This window comes from Colias philodice, chromosome 21 (assembly GCF_061535455.1).
Source record: "Colias philodice isolate Cphi_HAF_F1 chromosome 21, ilColPhil1 Martin Lab GWU primary, whole genome shotgun sequence".
In the NCBI taxonomy this organism is placed as follows: Eukaryota; Metazoa; Arthropoda; class Insecta; order Lepidoptera; family Pieridae; genus Colias; species Colias philodice.
In genome coordinates, this window is record NC_143106.1 from 1,651,315 (window position 1) to 1,679,166 (window position 27,852).

At 31.9% G+C, this 27,852-nt stretch overlaps 1 protein-coding gene across 1 annotated transcript; it reads left to right on the forward strand.

The window, feature by feature from the left end:
* Window positions 1-649: 649 nt before the first annotated feature.
* LOC149478673 (alpha-tocopherol transfer protein-like) lies at window positions 650-27,852 on the forward strand. Its single transcript, XM_089708684.1, has 5 exons — window positions 650-1,056; window positions 8,930-9,054; window positions 20,905-21,001; window positions 23,098-23,239; window positions 25,015-27,852. The coding sequence occupies exons 1-5, from the start codon at window positions 764-766 to the stop codon at window positions 25,261-25,263; spliced, it is 906 nt and encodes a 301-aa protein (XP_089564810.1). The 5' UTR covers window positions 650-763; the 3' UTR covers window positions 25,264-27,852.

Below are 27,852 nucleotides of genomic sequence, written 5' to 3' on the forward strand. Positions count from 1 at the left end.
CAAATTTTTTTGATATCAAATAATTCAAAAATCCGCGCCCAATGAACGATGCGGGAGGCCGCCCGCGCGTGCGCACTTTGTTTTCTGAAAAAACTCTACCAATTAAATAGTAAACTTTTATTAGGTAGGTACTGATTGTATGTGTATTACTTAAAGTTTAACTGACTTCGTAAAATAATAATACTAAAATAAATGGTTTTGTTGTTTTTTGATTTGGCATTTTTATTTAAAAGAATACGATTAACAGTTGTCTCTGTTAAATGTTGGTAACTTTTTATGCATAATTCACTATTTATTTTTCTACCAAACCATCGATATCGGTATCGGTATCGGTATCGCCGATACATTACTACAAATATCGGTATCGGTATCGTATCGGCAAAATCATGTATCGTTACATCCCTACTTGAAACTTATAAGCGCTTATCGGCGCTTGTCATGTTCATATATTTTCCTGTCATTTTCCTGTCAGTGCTGGTAACCCGCGCAGGAAAATATATGAACATGACAAGCGCCGATAAGCGCTTATAAGTTTCAAGCTTTCTTTCTGAATACGCCCTAACTTCTGTTATCAGTGCCAGTCTCGAGCTGTCACTGTCAAATTCATGATTACGACATTTTGACAGTTGACTTGAGGTTTCAAATTCAAATTAAAAAATTAATTATTATTTAGTTGTCAATTTGATTCGGATTGTGATAGTTGTGTGAAAATTTAAAATTAATAGTGCGAATTGCGATCGTTCCGATTTATTTAATCAACAAAATGAGTGTAGATTTGGAGTTTGATTATGATGCCGCTACGGCCGCTATGGATATATTTTCACCAGAACACATAGAGGAATTACGGGAATGGACACAAAAATTGGATAAATCAAAATACGTGCCGAAAGATTTATCAAATAAACAACTTCTTTTATTTTACAACGCTTGCTATGGTGATATTGAAAAAACGAAGACATGTATAGAGAGATATTATAATTTAAGGAAGAATACACCAGATATTTTCGATAACAGACTACTGGGGCTGGATGATGTGAAGGCGACTGCTGAAGCTTTGTAAGTTATCTTGCGAAATACGTAAATCATTTTTGGCAGACAGTGTTGCTAAATATAACATTGTATGATTGTATCCATGTTTTGTATAAATAGTGATATGTTGTAATATGAAGCAAGTTTTTAGCAATATTGGCTTACTATGAAGGAACATTTAGATGTTTAATTAGTTAATCATTAATTCTCAAATGTGTTACATATATATTCTATTAAATTACACCTTATCACAAAATTATGGAATTAAAAAAATAAGTAATTTCTGATCACCTTCAATATGCATGCATAAAGTAACTTTACTAGAGAATAATCCAACATCTGCATAGCTCAAAAGTAAATATTTTTCTTTGCAAATGGTTTCCAAGGAATTTTTATTAAAAATTATTTTTATATAATTACTTAATTTATTCTCCCTTAAATATGATGTGCTGTTTTTCTATTATCAAATCTTATTGAGTTTTAATGATGTTTTAAGGTTCATTTGATAAATGAAAAATTTCCATTGTCCTATCTGTACTATAACATTATAAAGCTGAAGAGTTTGTTTGATTGTTTGTTTGAATGCGCTAATATCAGGAACTACTGGTCCGATTTGTAAAATTATTTCTGTGTTAGATAGCCCATTTATCGAGGAAGGCTATAGGCTATATATAATCATGTTAAGACCAACAGGAGCGGAGCCACGCGGGTGAAATCGCGCGGCACAGCTAGTTTATAATAACAGACTTAAATTGTCAAGAAAAACTCAAGTTAACAGGTTTTTTAAGTCTATTGTTGCTGCTGCTTCAAGTTTTAATCACTTAATTTGTTTGATTTAAGTGACTATCACACATCTACTGCGCTACTATTGTAATTCAAACAATTACAGTGGCCAAGGATGGGTAATTATTACATTGTTGTAATATAAGTAACTTGTATATGGTTAACTAGCTGTGTACTGCGGTTTTACCAGCATTGGTCCACTACTATTGGTCTTAGCGTGATGATATATCGCCTATAGCTTTCCCCGATAAATTGACTAACAGTGAAATCATTTTTCTATTTGGACCTGTGGTTCCTGTAATTAGCATGTTCAAGCTAATAAATATTCTTCAGCTTTATAATATTAGTACTTATGGATTTGATTTTAATTGCAGCATTTTAAACCTAGGAAATTTATATTTTTGGTTTTATGGCATTCAAATGCTTTATAAATATAAATTTATAAAGAATAGAAAAACCTAGGAAATATTAATTGAAATATTAACTGACCTTAGTTTTGTTTAGCTATTTCAGACGTACAGATAGAGATCTGGATGAAATTTGTCTCAGAGATAGATAATAAATAATTTCATCCAGATCAGATCAGCTGTTTTTGCAAGATACAACATTGATAAAATGATAATCTAAAACAGAAAAAACTAGAGAGACTATGAGTTTTTCTTTTGACACAAATGACCATTTTTTGTTCAGTCTAATTAAAACAGTATTTGTATTTTCCGTAAATTGCAATATGTTTTAAGTGCTGTTTTTGTTTTAACAACTTCTGTAAAAAAAACGTACAAAAAATTGGGAAAGAAAAATTTTGAACTTTATTTTTCCGACATAACTACTGTGTGTACTTTGTATAAAACAAAAAAAATCTATGCATAGACAATTCCTGCTATTGTTATTATTGTGAGGCACCATCTTCTGTAAATAAAATTACCAAAAGTATTTTCCACTTTTTTTCACTATTACTATGACGTGGGTAACTAACTAGTGGAACTTAATTGGCCCGAATTTTGCTAGTGTTACTTTCCTAAGCAATTAAATAATTAAAATTAATACGATTAATCTGCGCTCCAACCGAGATACTGAATTCTATGTTTTGTAATGATATAATCTTAAAAATTAATCAACATGTTACATAAAAAGTTTATATTGCGTAATGTCCGCTTTCAAATTTTTTCAAACCAGGGCAAAGGATTTGTATCTCAGTGAAAGTGGGTTAAAACAATTAAATATTGTAATATATCTTTACGCATATTTCTTAATAAAATCTTTACTTAATATTATATAGGTGAAGAGGTTGTATGTTTGTTGTCAAATATATTTGCTAAGAGATTCAAACAAATAAAAATGATACTATATATAATATTCTTTTACATAACAAAATGAATGACTTGGCCACATAAAAACGCGGACCAGCTGGACAGATTTCGTTGATTTTTTTTTGTAGATTTCTTATATAAGAAAAAAAATGCAGCAGTATATAGGCTACTGTATAGTTAAATACGTTTTAGAATTAATATTAACACACTTAAGTATTAATAAAAAGAAGCAGGGAAAAATAATTAAATATATCCAGATGCTGTTGTACAATCAGATTTGTATAATTTTTTTGCCTTTATATCTTAGAATAATATATCTGTGATAAGACATGGAATATAAATGAGTGCTATGACGTCGACCGTATTACGGAAGAGGAACCGTCCCGTCTGATGGTCACTTTTTTACTAGGATGTTGCAAAAATTTACGGTTGAAATGTTTTACGCGTAGTCTGTTTGCTAGTCTTTTCCAAGCTACATACAATGTAAGATCTGCCAATGTCGAAGGTATGGGAGAGTCAGGAATTGTCCTCGTTTTACTATCCTTTTTTTTTCCAGGATTTGATGTCATCTCTTCCTGACTATTGTAATAAGTTGACAAAGTACTTCCTCTAAATAATATCGGTCTTCTGTATCGTCAAAATCATCTTCTTATATGTATTTGTCATAAATAAGAGAACCCCTCGCACAAAATCCATTAAATATTTTTGTTTATTACCACTGACACAAATCTGCCTTTTGAACAAGTTAAGTGGACACATGTCAAATCCAAATATCAAAATTATAAAATTACCTTGTAATTTTTTTTACAATATTTTTTACTAACTTCAAACTTAATAGACTACAGGCCCGTGTTGAAAAAATTATGGGTCATTTGACCCACCAGGTGACCTAGGGTAAATTCCGACTTTGTGGACCACCATTTTTGTACGGCATCTGTGTCATACTATTTCTATACTGCTTTTAAGCCATTATTCCGCAACGCCGTACAAAAATCATGGAGACAAGGGGAGAAAATCTCTACCTGAACTTTCGAATTCTCATCTGCACTCAGGTGGACAGCTTACGAGTGACGTCATAGTGCTGAATCTTATTATTTTATGCTCTTATATCATTCTAGATAGGTCAGGTGGTGGGTCAAATGACCCATAATTTTTTCAACATGGGCCTGTAGTCTATAATATATCAAAATGTCAACAAATTGGTAATAGAATGGATAATTATGATGATAGGTGCAGATCGCAATCAAACACCATTCACCGGCCTTGACTATAGTTCATACTTAATGCGCAATAATATGGGATACCATTCTATTGTTGGATATAATATCGTGGATGAAAAAAGTTGTAGCAATTAAGTAATTAATGCTTACAATTAGTAAGGAATTATAAAGTTAAAAAAATATCGCGGGCCTTGAGCGCGGGGACCGAATCCAGAAATTTAGTAACGAAAAACCTCACGCTCCCCAGTCCCCACTCTGACGGGCGCGGAGGTGTGGCTTGAAGGCATAGCATGTAAGGGTCTGTCACACGTCTTTTTTTATGCTTTTAGTCAAAGATAATTTGAAATTTGAATTTTTCGCTATTGCTGTTCCCATATTTTTATACATATATTTAATATTCAAACCACGTTTAATAGCTAATAAATAATAATATATAGATAATAATGCAAAATCACGATGTTACAGAAATAAAAAACGATACTACACAATATTGTGTAGTAATTTTTTTACATTGTAGAAAAAACTAGTGTACGTTTGACGTAGATTTTCCGCATTTATTATTTAAAATTGATTTTTTTTTTGTTAATTTCGTACTTATGTACTGACATTTGACACCTATTAGTAACTCATTGCTACACGTGAAAATCATTATTCAACCGACTTCAAAAAATGAGGAGGTTCTCATGTATCTTTTTGGGTTTGTTACCTCAGATTTCGACTGGGTGAACCGTTTTTAATAATTCTTCAGTAATGAGATGACAAATCATCAAAGCATTTTTTAATCATCTCATGAAAATATATAGACATTCGATCCTTTATTATAATACTTAGGTAAAATGTTTTGTTAATAAAGAAAAAAAATATTAAAATCCTGCTTACGATTCCTACAGCTGGTCTCTAGGGAAATCGACCGTTTCGTAGGAGTTCCTACAAAATGTTACAGCTCCTACTTTTTTCATATAATATTCTGGCCTTTATTCTGTTAGGAGATCGAATTGCAAACCTTATTTTAAATCATCTGCATTATATTATACTCGAGAAGGACAGTGTCGTGGTGTCACTTTGTATTACAAAGTTAAAATCAATTATCACCAACAGGTAGATGACTCAAGTAACTTTATGTAGACAGAGTGAGATAACAATAACTTATGTTTAATATGCTATGTATTCTTTGAATTTAAACATGGAAAATTTTTCTTTTAAAGATTTTGCTATTTACTTCAAAAATATTGATAATAAGTGAATTTTTCATCAACAATAGAATAGTTCTTCTTGTCATAATCGTACTTACGTGATTTTCATAAACCGGTTGTAGTTTTTGTAATTTAATTTAATATATGAGTCAACTAGCTTTCCGCCCGCGGCTTCGCCCGCTTTGTCTAAAACCTAATAAATTATATACTAAAACCTTCCTCTTGAATCACTCTATCTATTACAAACCGCATCAAAATCCGTTGCGTAGTTTTAAAGATTTAAGCATACATAGGGACATAGGGACAGAAAAAGCGACTTTGTTTCATACTATATAGTGATAAAAAAGGAATAAATTGAGTGTTTTTCATTTTAAATCTAAAATTATTCAATGCTGTTCCATCAAAAGGTATCTAACAATACAAAGTATAAAATATATATTTTATATATTTTAACTTTTTCTTTAGTTATGGCCAATTCTTTACTTTTCTTCAATGGGCACGATTTTACTCCGTTCTTCAAATGTAGGGCAGAATGCACGATTCAAAATACTTGTAAAGTTATTTCCAAGGTAACTTTTTATAGCAATATCACGAAAACGCAAATACATATAAAAAATCTGACAGTTTAATGAATGTGATCACTTTTTGTTTTAATAATACTGAGATTCGAGTGGTCAGCATAATTTGTTGTAAAGATAAAAATATCAAATATCAAAGTGCCGCTTTTTGCGTCCATTTATCATGTTATTTTTTACAATTTTTCAAAGCCTTCCCCTTTGCTGGGTGGATAGGCTATAAATAACTCCACCCTCCCGACGTTTTTTGCGACACTTTAGAAAAATAAGTACTAGGCCTATCGCCGATATCTCACTTCACTAATTATTATAAAATTAAAAAAAAAAATATTTTATGTAGGTAGTTAAGTAAGTTGTAATAAAGTTAAAATTATATCTCGTATAAATATCTGTTATTAAATATAAAAATATTTTTAATAGATATTTGCATTAAATGTCCGTATTTCACTACACAGATTATAAAATAAAAATTTTTTTCGTTTTTATTATAAATTAAAATTATTTTATATTTTTCAATATTTAAATAAATATTTTGCATTTTAAATATGTGTGGAATATCATAATTCATAATGAATTTCCGACTTTTTCTGTTTATTTTATGGAAAAATTATCACACCATACGCACTATGATTCACATTTCACAAAGACTGCAATGTATTGCTGTCGCATTGCAAGTCCCATAATATGCAGTAAGTGCGAGAGGGAAAGCAATATATTTGCAGTAAAACACAGCATTTGTAAGTTACAATGAAGTATGTTTTAATTATATTCATTGATATAAATAAGTTCATTATATAGTATAAATAATGAAACAAGGAATACGATTATTTGCAGTTTTTTTTTGCAATTTTTGTATGATTATTATAGGTCAAAATTCAACAACCGATCCGTTTTGATTCGAAATGATAATTAAATACATGATGATACTGAAGTCTTATTATTGACGTGTTAAAAATCTATCAACGAATATAATACTAAAGTAATAAAAAACAGTCGTTACAATTATCAAGTTTAATTTTATTGTTAGAGCCTTGAAGTATTGAAGTATCAGTAATGAACCACAAATGGAATATTTTATTTTTAGTTAATCGTTTGATAAATGAAAGTACCTGTAGTAGGTATTAGAAAATTACGTTAATTTGTGTGTAACAATTGTTTCGATTAATGATTATTGTTTTGATAGTGTTATCAAGCCATATTTTTATTCACAAATTAACGTAATTTTCTAATACCTACTACAGGTACTTTCATTTATCAAACGATTAACTAAAAATAAAATATTCCATTTGTGGTTCATTACTGATACTTCAATTCTTCAAGGCTCTAACAATAAAAAATTAATGTAATTTTAAAAGATGATTTTTTATCAGTAAAAAACATGAATGAAGCCGGAGCCTATATTCTGTCCAAGAATAATAGGATAGAATAACGAATCTGTACGCGCTCTTCTTCATCCTTATAAATAAATCCTCTGTAGATATGTCTATGATCGGCCGTCATTGTGGATGTTTATTCATTATCGCCGTCAATGGCGGCAAACATCGACGATCATTTGTTGGGCCGTGGTTGGGCCAATGCGGCCCATTTTGAAGATGGTCTATTAGAAGTTAGAACGTGACCTTTGTCGGGCATAATTTGCACGTCCAATATCATTACAAGATGACCTTTACTTAGTCGAAGGTGTGATATTTATTCATTGCAAGACTGAGCTGTTAGCTTTTTGCCTGTCTGGAAATTATATTTATATTTTCTATTATTCTAGTTTGGTTATATTAAATTTTTGGTATGAATTGAGGCAATTATTAAAGAATTGGACAATGAAACAAAGTAAATCATTAATTGAACTTTTGTTGAAGACAATTTAGTTAGATATCTCCAGGATGATCATATTAGGTACATAATATATGCCTTTGTTAAGTAAAAAAATATTGGAACATGTTTTGATTGGTAGTTAAAACCAAAAATCGGTAGAGCATTTTAACAAACAAAAAAAAAATAAAAAAATATGTTGATCTGAAATCAGGCGTTCAATATTAGGTATTTAGGTACTTCATATAGTTAATACCTAATAACAGTCGTTAAAGAAAATGAATTGCTTTTTTTCTTTTTATTATTTTTTAATTTGAGTAAGATAACAACTTCGGAACGGAACAGTGGATTATAAAATTGTATATCACTGGGCAAAAATAATTGCAGTATCAATGAACAGATTTATCTGTTAGATAAAAATGTCATTATGAATATTCGATCATGAATTAAGGATATCAGGAAGATAATATTTATTAACATAATAAATTATTATAATTCATTGAGATATCAGTAATAATAATTTATTTTGTATTATATCAAGTGGGGACAAAAACATACATCTATTGTTACATCACCCCGATGATATTGTTGACACTGGTGATTATGTTGATGTTGTTGATAATGTTGTTGCTGTCATTGAGTTACTATGTACTACGTACTAGAGAGGGCATCACTACTACACTATTTCTAAAACGAGTTAGAGTCAATCGTCTCAAACCAATATTTATTTGTTACATTGATTGGTTTTAATTGATAAGTTTATTTATATTTTTTTAATAAGATAATTTTTTTTTATTATATTACATTGATGGTTTTAATTTATGAGTAATAAGAGGCAGAATATCTACAAAGTGTATGACTCACTCCCCCCCCCCCCTCGCCGCCGCGCTTGTCGCACAGATTTTGTTCGTGGTGTCCTCTCTATAATAATACCTCAATGGTTGCTGTTGATGATGTTGTTTTTGACGATATTGTTGTTGTTTAGAATAATGGTGATGATAACGTTTCAGAGAGTACTCCGTGCTGCCGGGCAAGTCGTGCAAGGGCTACGACATAATATTCCACAGACTGTACAACACGGAACCCTCGAAGTACTTCCTCGAGCCGGCCTGCAAGCTGCTCTTCATGACTGTGGGTGAGTACCAGATAATATATCTATATAATATAATCTCTATATATAAAAATGAATCCCTATTTCCCTTGGTCATGGCACGCGAACGGCTGGACCGATTTCGATAATTATTTTTATATAATATTCCTTGAAGTACGAGGATGGTTCTTATGAAAAAAAAACGTAAACATGTAGGTACCACGGGCGAAGCCGGGGCGGACCGCTAATATTTAGTGGGAATCGAACCCACGACCTCTGGCTTGGAAGACAGGGTCACTACCAACCAAGCCAACCGGTCAGTCAATATGACTATTTTCGACTTTTATTTTTAATAAAAAAAAAATAGAATTGTACTTACATGAATAATTTTGCAATTATACCTAGTTAATTTTTTTTTAGTTTTTGCAAGTTAATTATTAAAATTAATAAATAAGTAGGTACGTACCTATATTTATTATATTTTATGATGAAAAAATATATGGGTTGTTATTATTATTATCTATACTAATATACTAATATACTAATAATATTATAAAGAGGAAAAGTTTGTATGTATGTATGTATGGTTTTCACGCATAAACTACTGGACCGATTTTGTTGAAATTTGGCACAGATAATCTTAAGACCCTGAGAAAGAACATAGGCTACCTTTTTTTGCGAAATATGTACCACGGGCGAAGCCGGGGCGGACCGCTAGTAATAAATAAAATGAAATATTATACCTACTACATCAGTAATGACGCTTTGATGCAGAACTTGTGTAGCCTTGGAAGTTTACTTACAATTTTTTTTTGTATCTATATTTTGAATTTTCCATCTCGTAAAACCCAATAAAATAAAAAAGTGGAAATTTTTTAAAAACAAATGAATTAATTTATGAAGCCTACTTTAAATACCGAGGTTTTTAAGGCAACAAAAAGTAGAAATTTGCGAATCCATTATTGTCGCAGTTTTTAGTGAATAATATATATTCCTCTAATGAACTTTCAACAGTTCTTTAAAAATAAAATATTTGCTACTGTTGCGGTTATGACTAAATCGGCCTAGCCCTTTTGGATGTTAGCCAAAAAAAAAATCAATTAGCTACCTATAGGTATATTTTTATTTTTAATATTATGTATTCAACATTCGTTATGTTGATGTCGAAATTGAATATTTCAATAATTATTATTAATATTATATAGACTTTAGAGATTGTTTAGATACATACCTATTCTGTTCGTACTTATGTGAAATATATTTTCTTTGTATCTTTAGTGTTACAATAATTTATTCATAAAAACTTGTCTTGTGCGTAACCAAACCAATGTTACTGAACAATGACGTATATGGATTTTTATCCTATTACCCGACTACGGAGAAATCGGAAGGTCGGTTGTGGCTTTTCATTGTACCTAACCTGTTTATAACATACATACAGTTTACAAAATATGTGTCAACTTTAAAAGTAGGTACTAATTGAAAAAGACGCGGGATCGAATACCTTTATTAGCTTCACCTATAGGTTTGTATGTTACCGACATGCAATAGTTTAGAAGGACTTCTTTAGGGTGCTTTTCCAAAAATGTGCGAGGAATGAGGATGTGTAGCGAGGAATGTTTTTGTAAATCTTCTTTATATATAAAAATGAATCGCAAAATGTGTTGGTAAGCGCATAACTCGAGAACGGCTGAACCGATTTCGATAATTATTTTTTTATTATATTCCTTGAAGTACGAGGATGGTTCTTATGTAGAGAAAACGTAAATATGTACCACGGGCGAAGCCGGGGCGGACCGCTAGTAACCAATAGTATCGCTTCAAACGCTAAACACTTCAAACTAAATGAAGCGATATGATTGGTTCTTTACTGTTAAGTTACATTTACATTCCTGAATGGTTCCTTACAAAAACATTCCTGATTGGTTCTTTACAAGAACATCTCGACTCGATCATCACACTTATAAGAATCTATACAATAATTATCTATACTTATTACTTAATACATATTATAAAGCTGAAGAGTTTGTTTGTTTGTTTGAACGCGCTAATCTCAAGAACTACTAGTCCGATTTGAAAAATTCTTTCGGTGTTGGATAGCCCATTTATCGAGGAAGGCTATAGGCTACATAGGTATATCAACACGCTAAGATCAACAGAGGCGGAACCACGCGGGTGAAAACGCGTGGCGCAGCTTGTATAAGAATATGTTTGAAACCAACTCCTGTCTCGATAATAACCCACTTTAAACGGACAGATTTAATTCGAACTTTGTATACTTATCAAGAATCGGTGATACGATAATTTCATGAGCATACGCGTGTTTTTTAGTTTTTTAAATTATATTAATTAGGTACTTAATATAGTTAAAAATAAATCATTGTTAAGGTAAAGGCATATTATGTCTCCTCGTAATAAATTAAATATGAAATAGCTACATTTTCATATTTTATTCAAGTTCACATCCGTCATTTTTGTAGTCAAGTTTGATTTATTGTAGTTTTAAAACTGAATATTTTAGCTTTATTAACCTTGACAATATTAATTTCGAACAAGGATATTATAAAACTAAACATGATGATTAAATCATGTACACCAATATAGAGTTCTTAGAAGAATAATTAAATATACAGGGTGTCCCAACTCCCACCGTCAGTATACTAAGCTCAAAGGAGGTTATAGTTTTGCATACGCTGAGTACGTAAAAATACTTATAAAGTTCCAGGCGCCTTTTTTTATACGAATTATATGAATTCTTAAAACTCTATGTGAAGAAGCAATCCGCCCAATTTTGCCACCCGCACGTGGTCAGTGGTCACGTATCACGGTGGTAAAGTTTAGCAAAGTGGTATATGCCGGATGCGCAAAGCTAGAGAAGAAAATCAAGGAAAATTTAGCAAACAATTTTTGACGTAATTTTCTTGTTTAACTATTTTTTACGTGATCAGTGTATACAAAATTACAAGTTCCTACGCGATTAGTATACCGTTAGTGGGACATCCTGTATATGCGCACGTTCATAATCACTTCATAAAAATAAACTTTACCTAATAAAAAATTTAGCACTACCTACATTGTTATTCCTTAATTAATAGGTATTTAATTATGAGCTTAAGTACTAACTGGTTTAAATATGCGAACTTACGTCACTGTATTATGCCCTAGTTTTAGTCGGCGTATAAAAAGATTATACTGTAATTAGTGTCAAACTTTATTTAGAATCGATCAGCCGTTTCAATGAAAGAGTAGGTAGCTAATATCCGAGTATCTCACGCAGTTGCGTAGGAGTAGAAAAATCTACTAATAGGTAATGCTTTTCTATAAAAATATAAATAAGTTAACATTCCTTGGGAGGGAGTTACCCCAGAGTTTAAAAAGGGACCAAATGACAAAAAATCCTATCAAACATGAATAAATATAGATTATAAAAAATCAACACATGCAAATTATTGTATTGTCACCGATCCTTGATAAGTGTACAAAGTTTGAATTAAATCTGTCCGTTTACAGTGGGTTATTATCGAGACAGGAGTTGGTTTTATACATATTCTTATACAAGCTGCGCCACGCGATTTCACCCGCGTGGCTCCGCCTCTGTTGATCTTAGCGTGATGATATATGTAGCCTATAGCCTTCCTCGATAAATGGGCTATCCAACACCGAAAGAATTTTTCAAATCGGACTAGTAGTTCTTGAGATTAGCGCGTTCAAACAAACAAACTCTTTAGCTTTATAATACATACTAGCTGTTCCCCGCGGTTTCACCCGCATTGCTCCGCTCCTGTCTTTCTTAGAGTGATGATATATAGCCTATAGCCTTCCTCGATAAATGGGCTATCTAACACCGAAAGAATTTTTCAAATCGGACCAGTAGTTCCCGAGATTAGCGCGTTCAAACAAACAAACAAACAATCAAACTCTTCAGCTTTATAATATGTATTATTATTACTAGTATAGATTATAGTATAGATTCTTATAAGTGTGTGGTGGTTTCGATTAATTTTATTTTTATTACGTAAGTTTCTGAGTAGCACATAATACTTAATAGTACTAAAGTAGTAGTAGGTCAATAGTTTTATAACTGTCTTCTTTGAAATCTCATACATATGCAGAGGTTTTTTTATTATATTTTAATAATATTTTTCTTGCTATGCTTGAGAACTTTATGACATATTATGCAGTGTTAATGTGTAATTTCAAATTTAAAAAAAAATGTATTTTTTTATTCTTTTAAAGTATTAAACGTCGGTTAATAATATATAAAAGAAAATTTAACAAGAATATTTTCATAAAGAAAAATCTTGAAAATTCGCCAGAATATAAAATTGGCTACTAAATTATAATTATGACCGCAATGAACACTGTAGTTTTAATTTAATTCAACTTTCTTTCTTTCATTTTAAATAAGTTATTTTAAAGATCTTTTGGCTGCAGCCTGCATGTTAAGAATATAATTTCATTAAATATCCATCATCACTACATAGTATAAAACAAAGTCGCTTTCTCTGTCCCTATGTCCCTATGTCCCTATGTCCCTTTGTACGCTTAAATCTTTGAAATTACGCAACGGATTTTGATGCGGTTTTTTTTAATAGATAGAGTGATTCAAGAGGAAGGTTTATATGTATAATAATATCCATTAAATAGTGGAGAAGAATTGTTATTTTTGAGGTTTCTAATGTGATGTCGTAAATAATTACATTTTTTCCGCTTACATTGCAAACGCAGGCTGAACCCTACGAGTTTTATCAAAATAATGTACTAAGTAAGTTTTATCAAAATAATGTACTAAGTATTGACACATTGAAAAGGTCTACAGAAAAGTCCGTGATGGTATATGTCTATCTCTTATGGATAACCCACAATAACTTTTTTTTATTATTTACTTTTTACGACAAATAATGGCTAATTTTCGAAGCGATTTTAACCAATACAGCATTAATCCTTAACCAATTAAATACCTTGAATACATTGTTCATTTAATATAGATCTATATGGCCCTTTACACCGTATGATTTAAGTGAATATTTTCGAAGATATTACAGATTTAAAAATTGCGGGACGTAGCGTTTGCGGCAGTACCGGCCGGCCGCCATTGCACCCGTGCGAAGCCGGGGCGGGTCGCTAGTAAGAATATAATTTCATTAAATATCCATACTAATATTATAAATGCGAAAGTAACTCTGTCTGTCTGTTACTCAATTACGCCTAAACTACTGATCCAATTTTCATGAAATTTGGTATGGAGATATTTTGATACCCGAGAAAGGACATAGGCTACTTTTTATCCCGGGAAAATGACGCAATCCCGGAAATCCCACGGGAACGGGAACTATGCGGGTTTTTCTTTAACTGCGCGGGCGAAGCCGCGGCGGAAACCTAGTTTATTATAACTTTGTAAAAGCCAACTTTCGCCAAGATGTTTTTTTTAAATTACTATAGGTAATAATACTTGGTTAAAATATCTAATTAAATTCAGAAAACAATAATTATTAAAAACCAGCTTTCGCCGACTTGTTTTTAATTATTATTAAAGATTTTATTTTTCATTTATATAATGCATTTTTTTATATATTCATTTGTGTGTTTATAATATCTAGAAATAGCTGTGAAAGTATTTTAAAAATAATTGGTGAAATCAACCCTTAATAAACTAATAATTTTACTACTTTCATTACGTTATGGCATTTAGATTCTTGAGTGTAAATTTAACTAACAAAATAAACATCTATACTTAATATTATAAAGCTGAAGCGTTTGTTAGTTTGTTTGAACGCGGTAAGATCAGGAACTTTAGGTCCGATTTGAAAAATTCTTTCGATGTTAGATATTATTCGAGGCCCCGAGGGAGGCGATATATCATCACGCTAAACACCAACAGGAGCGGAGCAATGCGGGTAAAACCGCGGGCCACAGATAGTAAATAATAATTTAAATAAGAGAGAGAACGTATCGATGCCCTAGACCATTCTCTTAAAAATTATAATTTTAAATAAGGATTATGTCATAAATATAAAACTAACCAGTTAAACGTGTTTATGAAAATGATACGTACAAATGTGATCAGTTACAATAATTAATTCAATACTACAATCGATAATAATAATAGCATACATTCTTCAGTTATATCCAATGTTATATCAATAGGTTCTTATTTACTAATATTATAAACTAGCGGTCCGCCCCGGCTTCACCCGTGGTACATATTTTCGTTTTCTCTACATAAAAACCATCCTCGTACTTCAAGGAATATAATAAAAAAAGAATTATCGAAATCGGTTCAGCCGTTCTCGAGTTATGCGCTTACCAACACATTTTGCGATTCATTTTTATATATAAGAAGAAGAAGAAGAAGAGAAGAAGATAATATTGTTTCATTATTTAACGTCGCGATGGAGTGATTTTATGATACGATTTTTGCATCAGATAGAAGGCAGAGAGTGACATTATAAGCATAGTATAAACTTCATACTACATCCATACTAATCTACACTAATCTACACTAATATTATAAAGAGGAAAACTTTGTTTGTTTGTTTGTTTGTTTGATTGTAATGAATAGGCTCATAAACTACTGGACCGATTTTAAAAATTCTTTCACCATTCGAAAGCTACATTATCCACGAGTTCCATAGGCTAGGTTTTATCCCGGAAATCCCACGGGAACGGGAACTATGCGGGTTTTTCTTTGAAAACGCGGGCGAAGCCGCAGGCGGAAAGCTAGTATTATACAGTGTGTCCGGACATGACATACCGATATTTGAAGGGGCTATTCTCCAGGTATTTTTATCGACAATTCAACCCCTCTACAGTCCCCTACCTCACCCCCCTCAAAACGGTTTTCGAATTTTTTAAAGTATGTTTCATCACTATTATCAATTAAATTTGTTTAGTGGTCCCTAGAATAACTTGTTATTGTTCAAATAAAACCAAATTTAGTATTTTGTGACACTCACTTTCGAAGTTATTACAATTTTCATAAATTCACTATCCGAATTGATAGGTTTGCCATTTTGAGGGGGGTGAGGTAGGGGACTGTAGAGGGGTTGAATTGTCGATAAAAATACCTGGAGAATAGCCCCTTCAAATATCGGTATGTCATGTCCGGACACACTGTATATGCGAAAGTAACTCTGTCTGTCTGTCTGTTACTCAATCATGCCTAAACTACTGAACCAATTTGCATGAAATTCGGTATGGAGATATTTTGATACCCGAGAAAGGACATAGGCTACTTTTTATTGCGAAATATGTACCACGGGCGAAGCCGCGGCGGACCGCTAGTATGTTATAAGCTCCTTTTTACCGCAGCGAAATATCTCATTCCCATAGGAATTTCCTTTGACTTTGGAAAGCTATACTAAATTACTATAGCTGCGCTCCGCGGTTTCACCCGCGTGGCTCCGCTCCTGTTGGTCATAGCGTGATTATATATAGCCTACTAGCTTTCCGCCCGCGGCTTCACCCGCGATTTCAAAGAAAAACCCGTTCCAGTAGGATTTCCGGGATAAAACCTATCCTATGTCCTTTCTCGGGTATCAAAATATCTCTATACCAAATTTCATGCAAATTGGTTCAATAGTTAAGGCGTGATTGAGTAACAGACAGACAGACAGAGTTACTTTCGCATTTATAATATTAGTATGGATAGCCTTCCTCGGCTATCTAACACCGAAAGAATTTTTCAAATCGGACAAGTAGTTCCTGAGATTAGCGCGTTCAAACAAACATACAAACTCTTCAGCTATATAATATTAGTATAGATACATTACATACAAACATACAATACGATATGAGTTCTGTTATATTAGCAAAAAAGGTCGCAAACCTGATTATTGTTTTTAGAAACTCAGGTTAAGGTCATCTGAATTAAAAAAATATGTAAATACCTTCACAACCTAATGTATCATTTTAAATATTAATACATAATATATTCTGTTCAGTTCTATATTTATCTATAGAATATCAATAAAAATATTTTAAGGATGTTCTAAATAACGGAGTTTTCGTAATAGATTTTCACCTGTTATGCCTTAAAGGCTAAAGCTACATAGCATGGCACCTTGTATTTTATGTAGTAAGTTATATTACCAACTAGCGGTCCGCCCCGGCTTCGCCCGTGGTACATATTTTCGTTTTCTCTACATAAAAACCATCCTCGTACTTCAAGGAATATAATAAAAAAATAATTATCGAAATCGGTTCAGCCGTTCTCGAGTTATGCGCTTACCAACACATTTTGCGATTCATTTTTATATATAAGAGTAATTAATTCTAGTCTTTGATTTTACGCTAGTATTATACATTTAGAAATTAAAGACTTTAACGGATTTTAAACGCGATTTATTCATTATATTATTTTCCGGGAAGTCTCCCCGTGACCACGCTCGCTGTAAAGTGTTCGAAATGTCGGGAAAATAATATAATGAATAAATCGCGTTTAAAATCCGTTAAAAAGTCTTTAATTTATAAATAATTAATTCATTAAAACCATTAATTTAATATCATACCTACTTAACACGTTGCAATTATTCCTAACTATTTAAATTTGATGGTAAGATAGAATTGACCTTTGGTATTACTGCTAAAAGAAAGTACCTCAAAAAAGTGTTTAAACAAATCGGTTTATTTCAGTGAAACTGCCCTTTGCAAACTCTATTTTTGACGAAGCTGTCTTCCATTTTAGATACTTAATTGTATAATTTGATCGGCATTATTAAATTAATTATTCAGTTTGAATAAGAACCTACATTTGAGTACGGTCCTATCGTGACCATTAAATAAACTTTCGTTTGGCGTTTGGTTAGTAGAAGTTCGTAACTATCGAAAAAAAATGTATTTTTTTTGTTGCTACGGAACCCTAAAAAGGTTTATTATTACTGTACTTAACTCTTCAATTCCCATGTCTAAGATAATAGCAATTTTGCATTTCTCTTTTACTGAAATAGTTTAGATACATCTGGCGAAGACAAAAACAAAGAAAAAAAAAATTAATTCTACCCCCCATTTTTTTTATGAGGGTGTCACCTACAGGTGACACTGGGCATTGTTTTAACTTAGGATTCTAAAGGACTAACGAGGTTTTTCTTTTTTTGGTAGGAATAAAATATCGATTTTTATTATAATAATATTTATTTATGAACAAGTAGAAAAATAATACATAACTTATTTTTTGTGGAACATGTACCAACACTTTAGAAGTAAAACGATATTGCACTTGGTGCACATTTTTCTAGTGCGTTGGTAATAGTACCTGCATCTTCGCTGTGAGCAATCGACTGCCGAGTGGTCGTCCACAGTTCCAGCACTCCTCACTTCTGTGGGCACTCTCATTTGTGCTGAAACGCCCCAGGCAGAATTATGGATGCCACATTCCGTTGGAAATCGTAGTAGGTCCAGTTAGTTTCCATCAGCCATGCATTTTGGCAAGCTGCTTCTTTGCCAAAACCCATTTTTTATCCACAAATCCAATGTGATCTACTTTTATGATAGGATCCAGTCCGTGTTAGTTGGATACGATGGTAACGATGCTGTTGTCATGCCACTTGGCGGTAATAATTTCATCAGAAGCATTCTAATATCTTTTTTCTTCGGTATTTCGACTTGTTCTTCCTCGTCATGTACACAATGTTCTCCAGAGACGGAAGTTCTATTTTGACAGTATACTTGTGACCAAAGCATGCGACTAAAAAATGAAAAATACTAGCGTCATTTTCGTCTCCACTATCTTCTTCAGTCACCACACCATCATCAGGAGGAAATAAAATAATATCGCCTGGGTCTTCTCCGGCGTGCAACTCCTCGGCAATCTCATCTAACGTCAACCTGTAATACGTAAACAAGCTCTAAAACAATATCACCACATAGCAATAAGACAAAATATAAACAACAGTCTTTTTATTACTTACAATGAATTCGGAATAATAAAGTTATTATAATGCCCAGTGTCACCTCCAGGTGACACGGCATATTTTCAGTGCTGTAGTGAAGATTCTATTATTTATTTTTAGCATAAAATATATTTATATTATAGCTAATACATTCATTTACTATATACAGGGTGTAATCGTTAAGTGTGCACAGGCGATTATTCCGTAACTATTGCAGATATCAAAAAACTTTATACTTATATCGAAAGCCCTTTACCTAATGAGTAAAATGACAACAATAACTTTTTAAAACTAAAACGGGAAATATCCAAAAATTTTACACCAAACACTCCCATACATTACGTATGAGATTTGACTATCCTAAACATGTAATATGAAAAATTTTGGTTCTTTTTTTGAATTTGTGGTTGAATTACTTCGCAAATTTTAATAAAAATTCATTTAGAAACTGTAAACAGAGCTCGATGTGGAATACAATGGTATTCCAAAACGAGGACGTCACTTCGAACATTTGCTTTGAGCACAAAATGTATGAAAAATTCAATGTATGGGAGTGTTTAATGTGACTTTTTTGGATATTTCCCGTTTTATTTTTTAAATGTTATTATTGTCATTTTACTCATTAGGTAAAGGGCTTTCGATGTCAGTATAAAGTTTTTTGATATCTGCAATAGTTACGGAATAATCGCCTGTGCACACTTAACGATTACACCCTGTATAATAAGAAAAAAAACAATACTTACTGTCGGGACATTTTTATATCACTTTATACTTCAAGGAATCACACAAACTCTGACTACTTCAAGTTGGCGCGAAACAACTAAACAAATTTGATAAATATCATAAGGTTAGCTTTACCAGAAAAAAAACATGAATAGTTCAACTACTAAGCTTTGCTACAAACGTGGTAGAATTAAAAAATAGAATATAAAAGATATTATATTTACAGTATATAAGATGTGACCTTCCGTGGAAGATGATCAAGGTAGATACCTGACCCAATTTTTCACTGTAATTTTTGTGCAATGCATGGCGTAATGTCAAAACTTGTTATCAATGTGAATATCTGTATAATACTATAATGGTCATTGAAATTAAAACGTTTCTTTCCTTGTAAGTGTCGTTTCAATTAAATAATGTTTTAAAGCAGTAATAATTCCAGTGTGGAAAAGTGACAGAGCTAATAAAGGTTATCTAGCGCCATCACTTTCCTACACGAGAAATAATATTGCTTTAAGACAACATAGAAGCCCTCAAGGGAGTTTTAACATGTTCGCTCGAAACGTTAGGAGATTCAACAGCCGCCGTAGTGTAGGCGTGGATCTACGTGTAAGCCTTAGAAAAGATTTGGTCACATGCATGATGCACAAACATGAATGCGCATTACCTTTATGTAATGATGAACAGAGTGGGGTTTTAGTCGGAAGGAATCTGACATAAGATGGACCCAGAACTGGTTGTCGAGGGTATCCTATATCTATGCGAGATTTCCCCACTATATAAAAAAGTGCTTAGGGTTTACTAGGGTGTTTTGTTCTTCGATTCAAATGTGGCTAATTGGCCAGAATTTACTTTAGTTGTTTCTTTGTGTGCGGCGGTGTCGCTTTTGAAGATCGAATGTTGTTGATAACCTACCGACACCTTTTTACTTATCTATACTAATATTATAAAGCTGAAGAGTTTGTTTTTTTGTTTGTTTGTTTGAACGCGCTAATCTCAGGAACTACTGGACCGATTTGAAAAAATTCTTTCGGTGTTAGATAGCCCATTTATCGAGGAAGGCTATAGGCTATGTATCATCACGCTAAGACCAACTGGAGCGGAGCAATGCGAGTGAAACCGCGGAGCACAGCTAGTAATTTTATAATACATATTTTTAACTTGATTCATATTGTTACGTTCCCTATGTGTAGCTTTAAATATTGATATATTGTAACCAAATGCTGTAAATATAACAACAGGTCGTCATTTTCAATAATAACTCATTTAAAATATATGTTTTCAGATGCCTGTCTATACAAAAGAGGTCCACAGCCCGGTTATATATTCCTGTTTGATATGCAAGGGGTCAGACTGGCGCATTTGACGAGGATTAGCTTGTCGTAAGTTCATTTATGTTTTATAGTCATTTAATATGGAATCAGTTCAAAATCTATACTAATATTATACTGTTTATTTGTTTGTTTGAACGCGCTAATCTCAGGACCTACTGGTCCGATTTGAAAAATTCTTTCGGTGATAGATAGCCCATTTATCGAGAAAGGCTATAGGTTATATAATATCATCACGCTAAGACCAACAGGAGCGGAGCAATGCGGGTTAAACCGCGAGGCACAACTAGTATAATTTATGACAAGACTCCATACCATGATATCTTATATGGAATTAGCAGTATTATTTCCAGCATGGAAAAATGACAGCTTTGATCGTCGCTATACCACAATGGCAATAATACTGCTGTAATCTGTATATTATATCTAGGCCAGGCCAGGTAATGATCAGCGTCACTCGAACTAGGAAATCGTATTTTGGTTGTATCTTTTTTAAATAGACCAGTCATTTGTTTTGCGAATGTTCTTAATATTTTGTTTAAAAATATAATTGATTTTGTATGGGATCACTTAACTGCGTAAAAGTTAATCTACATATAAATTTATATCACTGTTATAATTACCCTTGTAAGTTTTCCTATATACTTTGTTACATCCAAATCCAGTCAGCCGTTCAGGTGTGAAAACGTTAAATGGCTTACATGTTGATGATATTACGATCGGTCTGTTTACAATAGAGTGCAAATTTTTTAATATTTAAGAGCTATTCTGCATTATTTTTATTTTATACAGCTTAAGAGTACCTAAATTTTACCCTGTTTTGAAATTTCCTTACGCACCATGCATTTTTTATATTATGATTATTTTATGTATTAAAATGTTATGTTTTAAAGTATTATATATGTTTAATAATTATTAGATATGTATAGTATATGTATCTATGAATTCATTTATGATATTATTCTAGCTTTCAAAAGGATAGACAAAGGTAAACACCATCAAAAAGTGCTTTTAAATCCACACTGACACGGAAAAAATTCCCGCCAACTGTCAATGTCAAATCATATATGCAGTAGCTAAAGTCTGTGGCACGCATGTGTGATATTCATAGATTAATGTATTTTTGCACTTTTTTGTTTAAATGCTACAGCTTTTTTTTCATTTTGTAATTGAAAAGTAATTTTTCTACCACACTTACATTTTTTATTGTTATATTTTATTTAAATATCGTTTCTATATAAACGTATCTACATATTTTTATGTTCATTATTTCATAAAATTTTTCAGTATTATATCGTTAGAATATATTCTAATAATGTTTAAAAATGTAAATAATCACCCAAAACTTACATTAATTTTACGTAACATAAACTCTATTGCCTAACAAAAACAACATTTCCATATAGGTCTCGTCGTCATAACTTAATTATTTTTAAGGCAATGTAATGTTTCTTATCGTAGTATAGATAAAATTCATTTAAAAAAACGTATTTATGACATTTTGCAGCAAACCTGTTTTTATGAGTGCGAAAAATCACACTCTTGGTTAAATTAGAAACCGTGAGCTTCATATACCTACTTATATCAAAGAACATAAAATTTTATCGCGGCATGTCAAAATTTTCCGTTATATTATGTAATATAATAGTTCTTTTGCGTTCAAGGAATTATGTACTTAAGTATAAGTAAAACACATCAACTACTTATGTAGTTTGTTACTTACCTACCAGGTTATGCTAAATTTCTGTATGTTTGGTTGGAAAATTTGTTATAAAATTGTATATGAATGGCATATTTGATTTTTACCATACCAACTATATTTAGACAGTAAAAAACTAGCATTTCAAATGAGAATAAAATTGTTAATTGAGTAATCGCACAGATAATATAATTATTAATTAGTGTGGTTATAGCAACACTGTTTTGTTTAACAATCATCTAGTGTCATTGTCAATTTAAAACTCGCGCGGGAAATTTGACATAACACTTAACAGGCAACAGCGTTTGATTACAAAATATTTTGTCCCATAATAAAATAATTTTTTATAAATAATATAAATATAAATTTTTTATAAATAATATAAATATAATTTTTTTATAAATAATATAAATATAAATTTTTTATATAATAATTTTTTATCTTTCAGGTCGCTACGTAAATTCTTTCAATATGTGCAAGAAGCGATGCCGGTCCGAATGAAGGAGATACATGTTTTGAACACCGAGCCCGTGGTCGATAAGCTGATGATGCTCATTCGACCTTTCTTGGATAAGAAGTTCTTTGATATGGTAAGAGGAGTGTTAAATTATAATGTAGGCATTGTGTTTGCGTTTCGAAGATTATGAATTATTACCTGATATTAGATAAATACCCATTTAGAAGACGACTAATAAGATCCTTAGTAATATAACAAGATTCTTAATCTCTATATATGAATAGAATCCATATTTTTCTTGGTCACGGCATCACGCGTGATCGGGTGGACCGATTTTAATAATTTTTTTTATAATATTCCTTGAAGTACGAGGATGGTTCTTATGGAGAGGAAACGTAAACATTTACCACGGGCGAAGCCGGGGCGGACCTCTAGTTAATTATAATAATACTAGATTTCCGCCCGCGGCTTCGCCCGCGTTTTCAAAGGAAAACCCGCATAGTTCCCGTTCCCGTGGTATTTCCGGGATAAAACCTATCCTATGTGTTAATCCAAGTTACCCTCTATATGTGTGCTAAATTTCATTGTAATCGGTTCAGTAGTTTTTACGTGAAAGAGTAACAAACATCCATACATCCATACATCGATACAAACTTTCGCCTTTATAATAGTATTAAGATTAAGATAAGATCCTTAATTATTCTCTAATTATCTGGTTGGTTTATAGGACTGGAAATACAAGCTAAAAATAGCTCTGCAAATCCACATACAATATTATGGGTGAACAAATTTGTTTTTTCGTGATTGAATGTCATAATATTATATCGAAGCGATAAGAATACAATAAAGAAAGATTACATATTTTTAAACAGACAATGCTTTCACAATTATTGTTACGAAAACTCACCTATGTGTTTATTTATTTGTAAATAAATGTACCTATAACTTATAAGTCACAGGCAAATTGTATAATCTTGCCGTTTACAAACGGTCGGCATTTTGTAATATGCCGGAAATTCGTCGTTTTCCAAAATTCTACAAAAAGACGGTCGCGAGCCGATAGTATAGTTTTATAGTTTTAAATAACTGTATAGTTTTAAAAAACATGAACCTAACCTAACCCACCCCCTTATCCAAACCAAAAATTTCTGATTACGAATTTTCGGCATACCTATTACAAAATGCCGACCGTTTGTAAACGGCGAAATACTGCAATTTGCCTGCGACATATAGATGATCGGTTTCTTTTATTAATATGATTCATTCTTACCATTCAAGATATTGCAAATATGTATGGAAATGAAGACACAGTTGTGTTTTTCTCAATTCATTCTACAATATTGTGATTATTTGCATACTCATATGACAAGGTTTGCACACGTGTTTTAAAGCATTTGCAAAACGGGTGTGAAAATTCACAACATTGGTTTAAGTACACTTTTAATGGACATATTCTCTATTGACCCAATATGTCTGTGAAGGTAACTACATATTTAATTGAAAAAAATAATAATATAAGAATTAAGATGACTACAAGACACAATTTGATAGCAACAAGAGAATAAAAAGATCAAATGTCTCTGTACTATGTAGAAATATTTTTATATTAAAATAATCAAATGATATAAATGATAACGCTTCATTTATGCACAATTCTCAGAAGATAATTTCATCTTCAACTGCTAAAATTCCCTTAAAAATTGTGAACTTGCCCGTTAATATACCCTTGATACAAAACCACATACACAAAAAATGCGCGAAATTAATAATAAAAAAATAAAAATAATTTATTGAGTACCAATACAGTGACATAAAATAATACAAACTCGACGTTCGCCTCAACTAGGTATAAACCTATGCTAGAGACGACCAAATATATTAATTCAACCCCTTTTTTCACATTCACAGATAAAATTCCACCACAAGAACGAGGATCTAGAAAGCTTCTATGAAACAGTCATTCCCCGTACCTCCCTCCCACCGGACTTCGGGGGCTCCCTCCCGGACACGAGGACACTGCATATGAAGTGCATACAACAACTTAAAGATATGGAAAATTACTTCACAGCCGAAGAACAGCAAAGGGTCAACGCCCTACCTGATAAGAAACGGGAGAAACATATGGAGAAAGCGTTCAAGAATTTGGATATTGATTAGTTTGAAAGAATCGCGACGGTTGAATCGCGGCGTTTAAACGCGGCGGTTGATGTATGTGATGATGACATAGATATATTATATTCCTAATTATTTGGTAGTGCTTGTTAGTGTTTGGCGCTGAAAGTGCGTTTTTGGCTAAGTTGTGAGATAAGTACGGCTATAAGCAGATGGCGGTAAAACTCCTTTAAGAAATTTATTTATTCAAAGACAAATTAAAAAATTTTTACAGAACAGTTTAGTATAATATAAATGTTACCATTTTATTAAGTAATTTTGTTGTGTTTTGTTAAAATCAGATGCTCTCTATTGCTCAAAGGTCTTCCATTTGGTACATTTGTGTTTTTGTTTTTCCCATTTTGTTTTATTAATCAACTAAAATGTAATTTATTTTTTTATTCATTTAAACTATAAGAATGAAAATAACTGTCTTTCATGTTTATTGTGAACTCAAAATTCAAACAGTGTTCTAAAATTCAACGCGGGAAAGAAAGATGGCGTCATAATCATATTCAAATTAAGGATTCCAATTTCGAAACAATGTCAATTAATGCTAATGTTGCCATAGCGCTGTGTTAGATGTTAAATATAGGCTAAAATACACGCATATAGTACATAATATTATTACGATCTGCACTATATATTACATAAGTCTGTTTAGAAATTCATTAAATGTGTATTTGTCCGTTCGTTTGCTAGTCAGGTACATAATCCTACATTATACATATTTTTATACAAAAAATACATGGCATAAAGAAAATAAAAAGTGGCAGTTATGTACTTAAATATGTACAAATTTTATCACAAAAATAATATACAAAGAAAAAATATTTTTAATTCCCGCTAAATAGCCTGATATAGCAGCTATGTACTTATGGTAATTTTAAGTAATATATTTAATATTTATGTATGACATTTCTTTGGTCTACTTAAGGGTTTGATGCTGTTTTAAAACTTATTTAGTGTTGTCAATTTATATTTTATATTATAGAGTGCGAGTTGAATCCCTTGAGATTGTCAAAAATGTTTCATATTGGTAGCATAGAAGACTTGCCTGATATCAGTGAAATAAATATGAAATGTATCTGCCCCATACCCCACTAGGGGACATGGGACTTCACTTTATGAGCCCTCTTCACAATCGATAGCGTTGGCACAACAAATGATCGTCGATGTTTGTCACCATTACGGCGATTATGAATAAACATCTAGAATGACGGCCGGTTATAGACATTTAGGCCCTCTGCACTATTGCCTGTGATTGCCTCTACTCGCCCAACGCTGCCCATTGTGAAGAAGGCCCATTATATAACATTCCAATTTTAAGACCGTTTTTAAATGTCCAGATTATAGAAATAGATTCTCTTTCTATCATGGGTTACAAATATGAAATATGGGAGGTCTATATGGGGGTCTATATAGGTGTATTGAAGATTTACTGTTTCTGATTATTAAACTAAAAGATATGGGCTCGATAATGACAAAAGAATGTGTATTCTAATGTGGATAGTTTCCATAATACTAGCTTTACTAAATTTGACACGAGATGGCGTGTGAAGTATTGAAAATGTAATTATTTATAATTTTAAACATTCCATTAAAATTATTGTTATATCGAAAAATTGATGTGTATTGTAGTATTTTAATCTCAATTTTGAAACATATGTACTTAGAATAAGAAAGAAATAAAACGATATGAAAAATATTATACATTGACTTGGGACGCGGTCAATCTCAAAATAATATATTTTGTGATTCTTTTGTTAGTGATTTTAGACAAGTTAAAACAATGTGAATTGTATATTATTGGATATTTGTTTTGTTTTTTTTGGCCAGTACTTGTCGAGGAATGACATAGATATAATATTCAGAAATCGCTATACTGTACATAATAGAGGAGATTTAAAAAAAGTTTGTTGTTTCTCTCGAGATACTGTGTTTGTCAAAAAAAGAAAATGTTTATTTCCTTGTTTTGTGTTGTATTTATTTATATATATAAATTATTTGTTAGACCATCTCTATAAATTGTATGCAAATTCTGCATTAAAAGAGAGAAAAAATAAACATACATTGTGATAAAATTCGATATGTACATTGTACATGTTACCTGGTAAGCTTAAAATTGTAGTACTTAATGAAATAAAATTATAAATAAAAAAGTGTAGATAAGTTATCAGCGTTTGCAGTTGCACGAAATGTGGCTAATTAGCCACAACTTGCATTGGCTGTCTCTTTTTCGCTCACGATAGTTGAATCATGCCATCTCACTTTGACGTCTAATCGTGTGTGCCGTTGTTCGAATGTTGTGTAACCTATCTACATTTTTTTTAACTTATAATGTCATTGTATAGCTCACGGCACGTAAGTTAAGCGCTTATTTGAAGTGGATGGGATCTATTTGAACGAAATAAAGGCGAACTTGCCGTAAAACATTGAAGGTCACCGCTAGACTTACGTGCCGCGACTAATACTTAATAGATAATAAACGGTGAAGGTATTTCTTTATCAAATTTGTACAACATAGGAAGAGGTTCAGGGAACCAGTTTGTGATTTATCGTAGTCAAAATAAATTATTTTAATTTGCCGTTAAA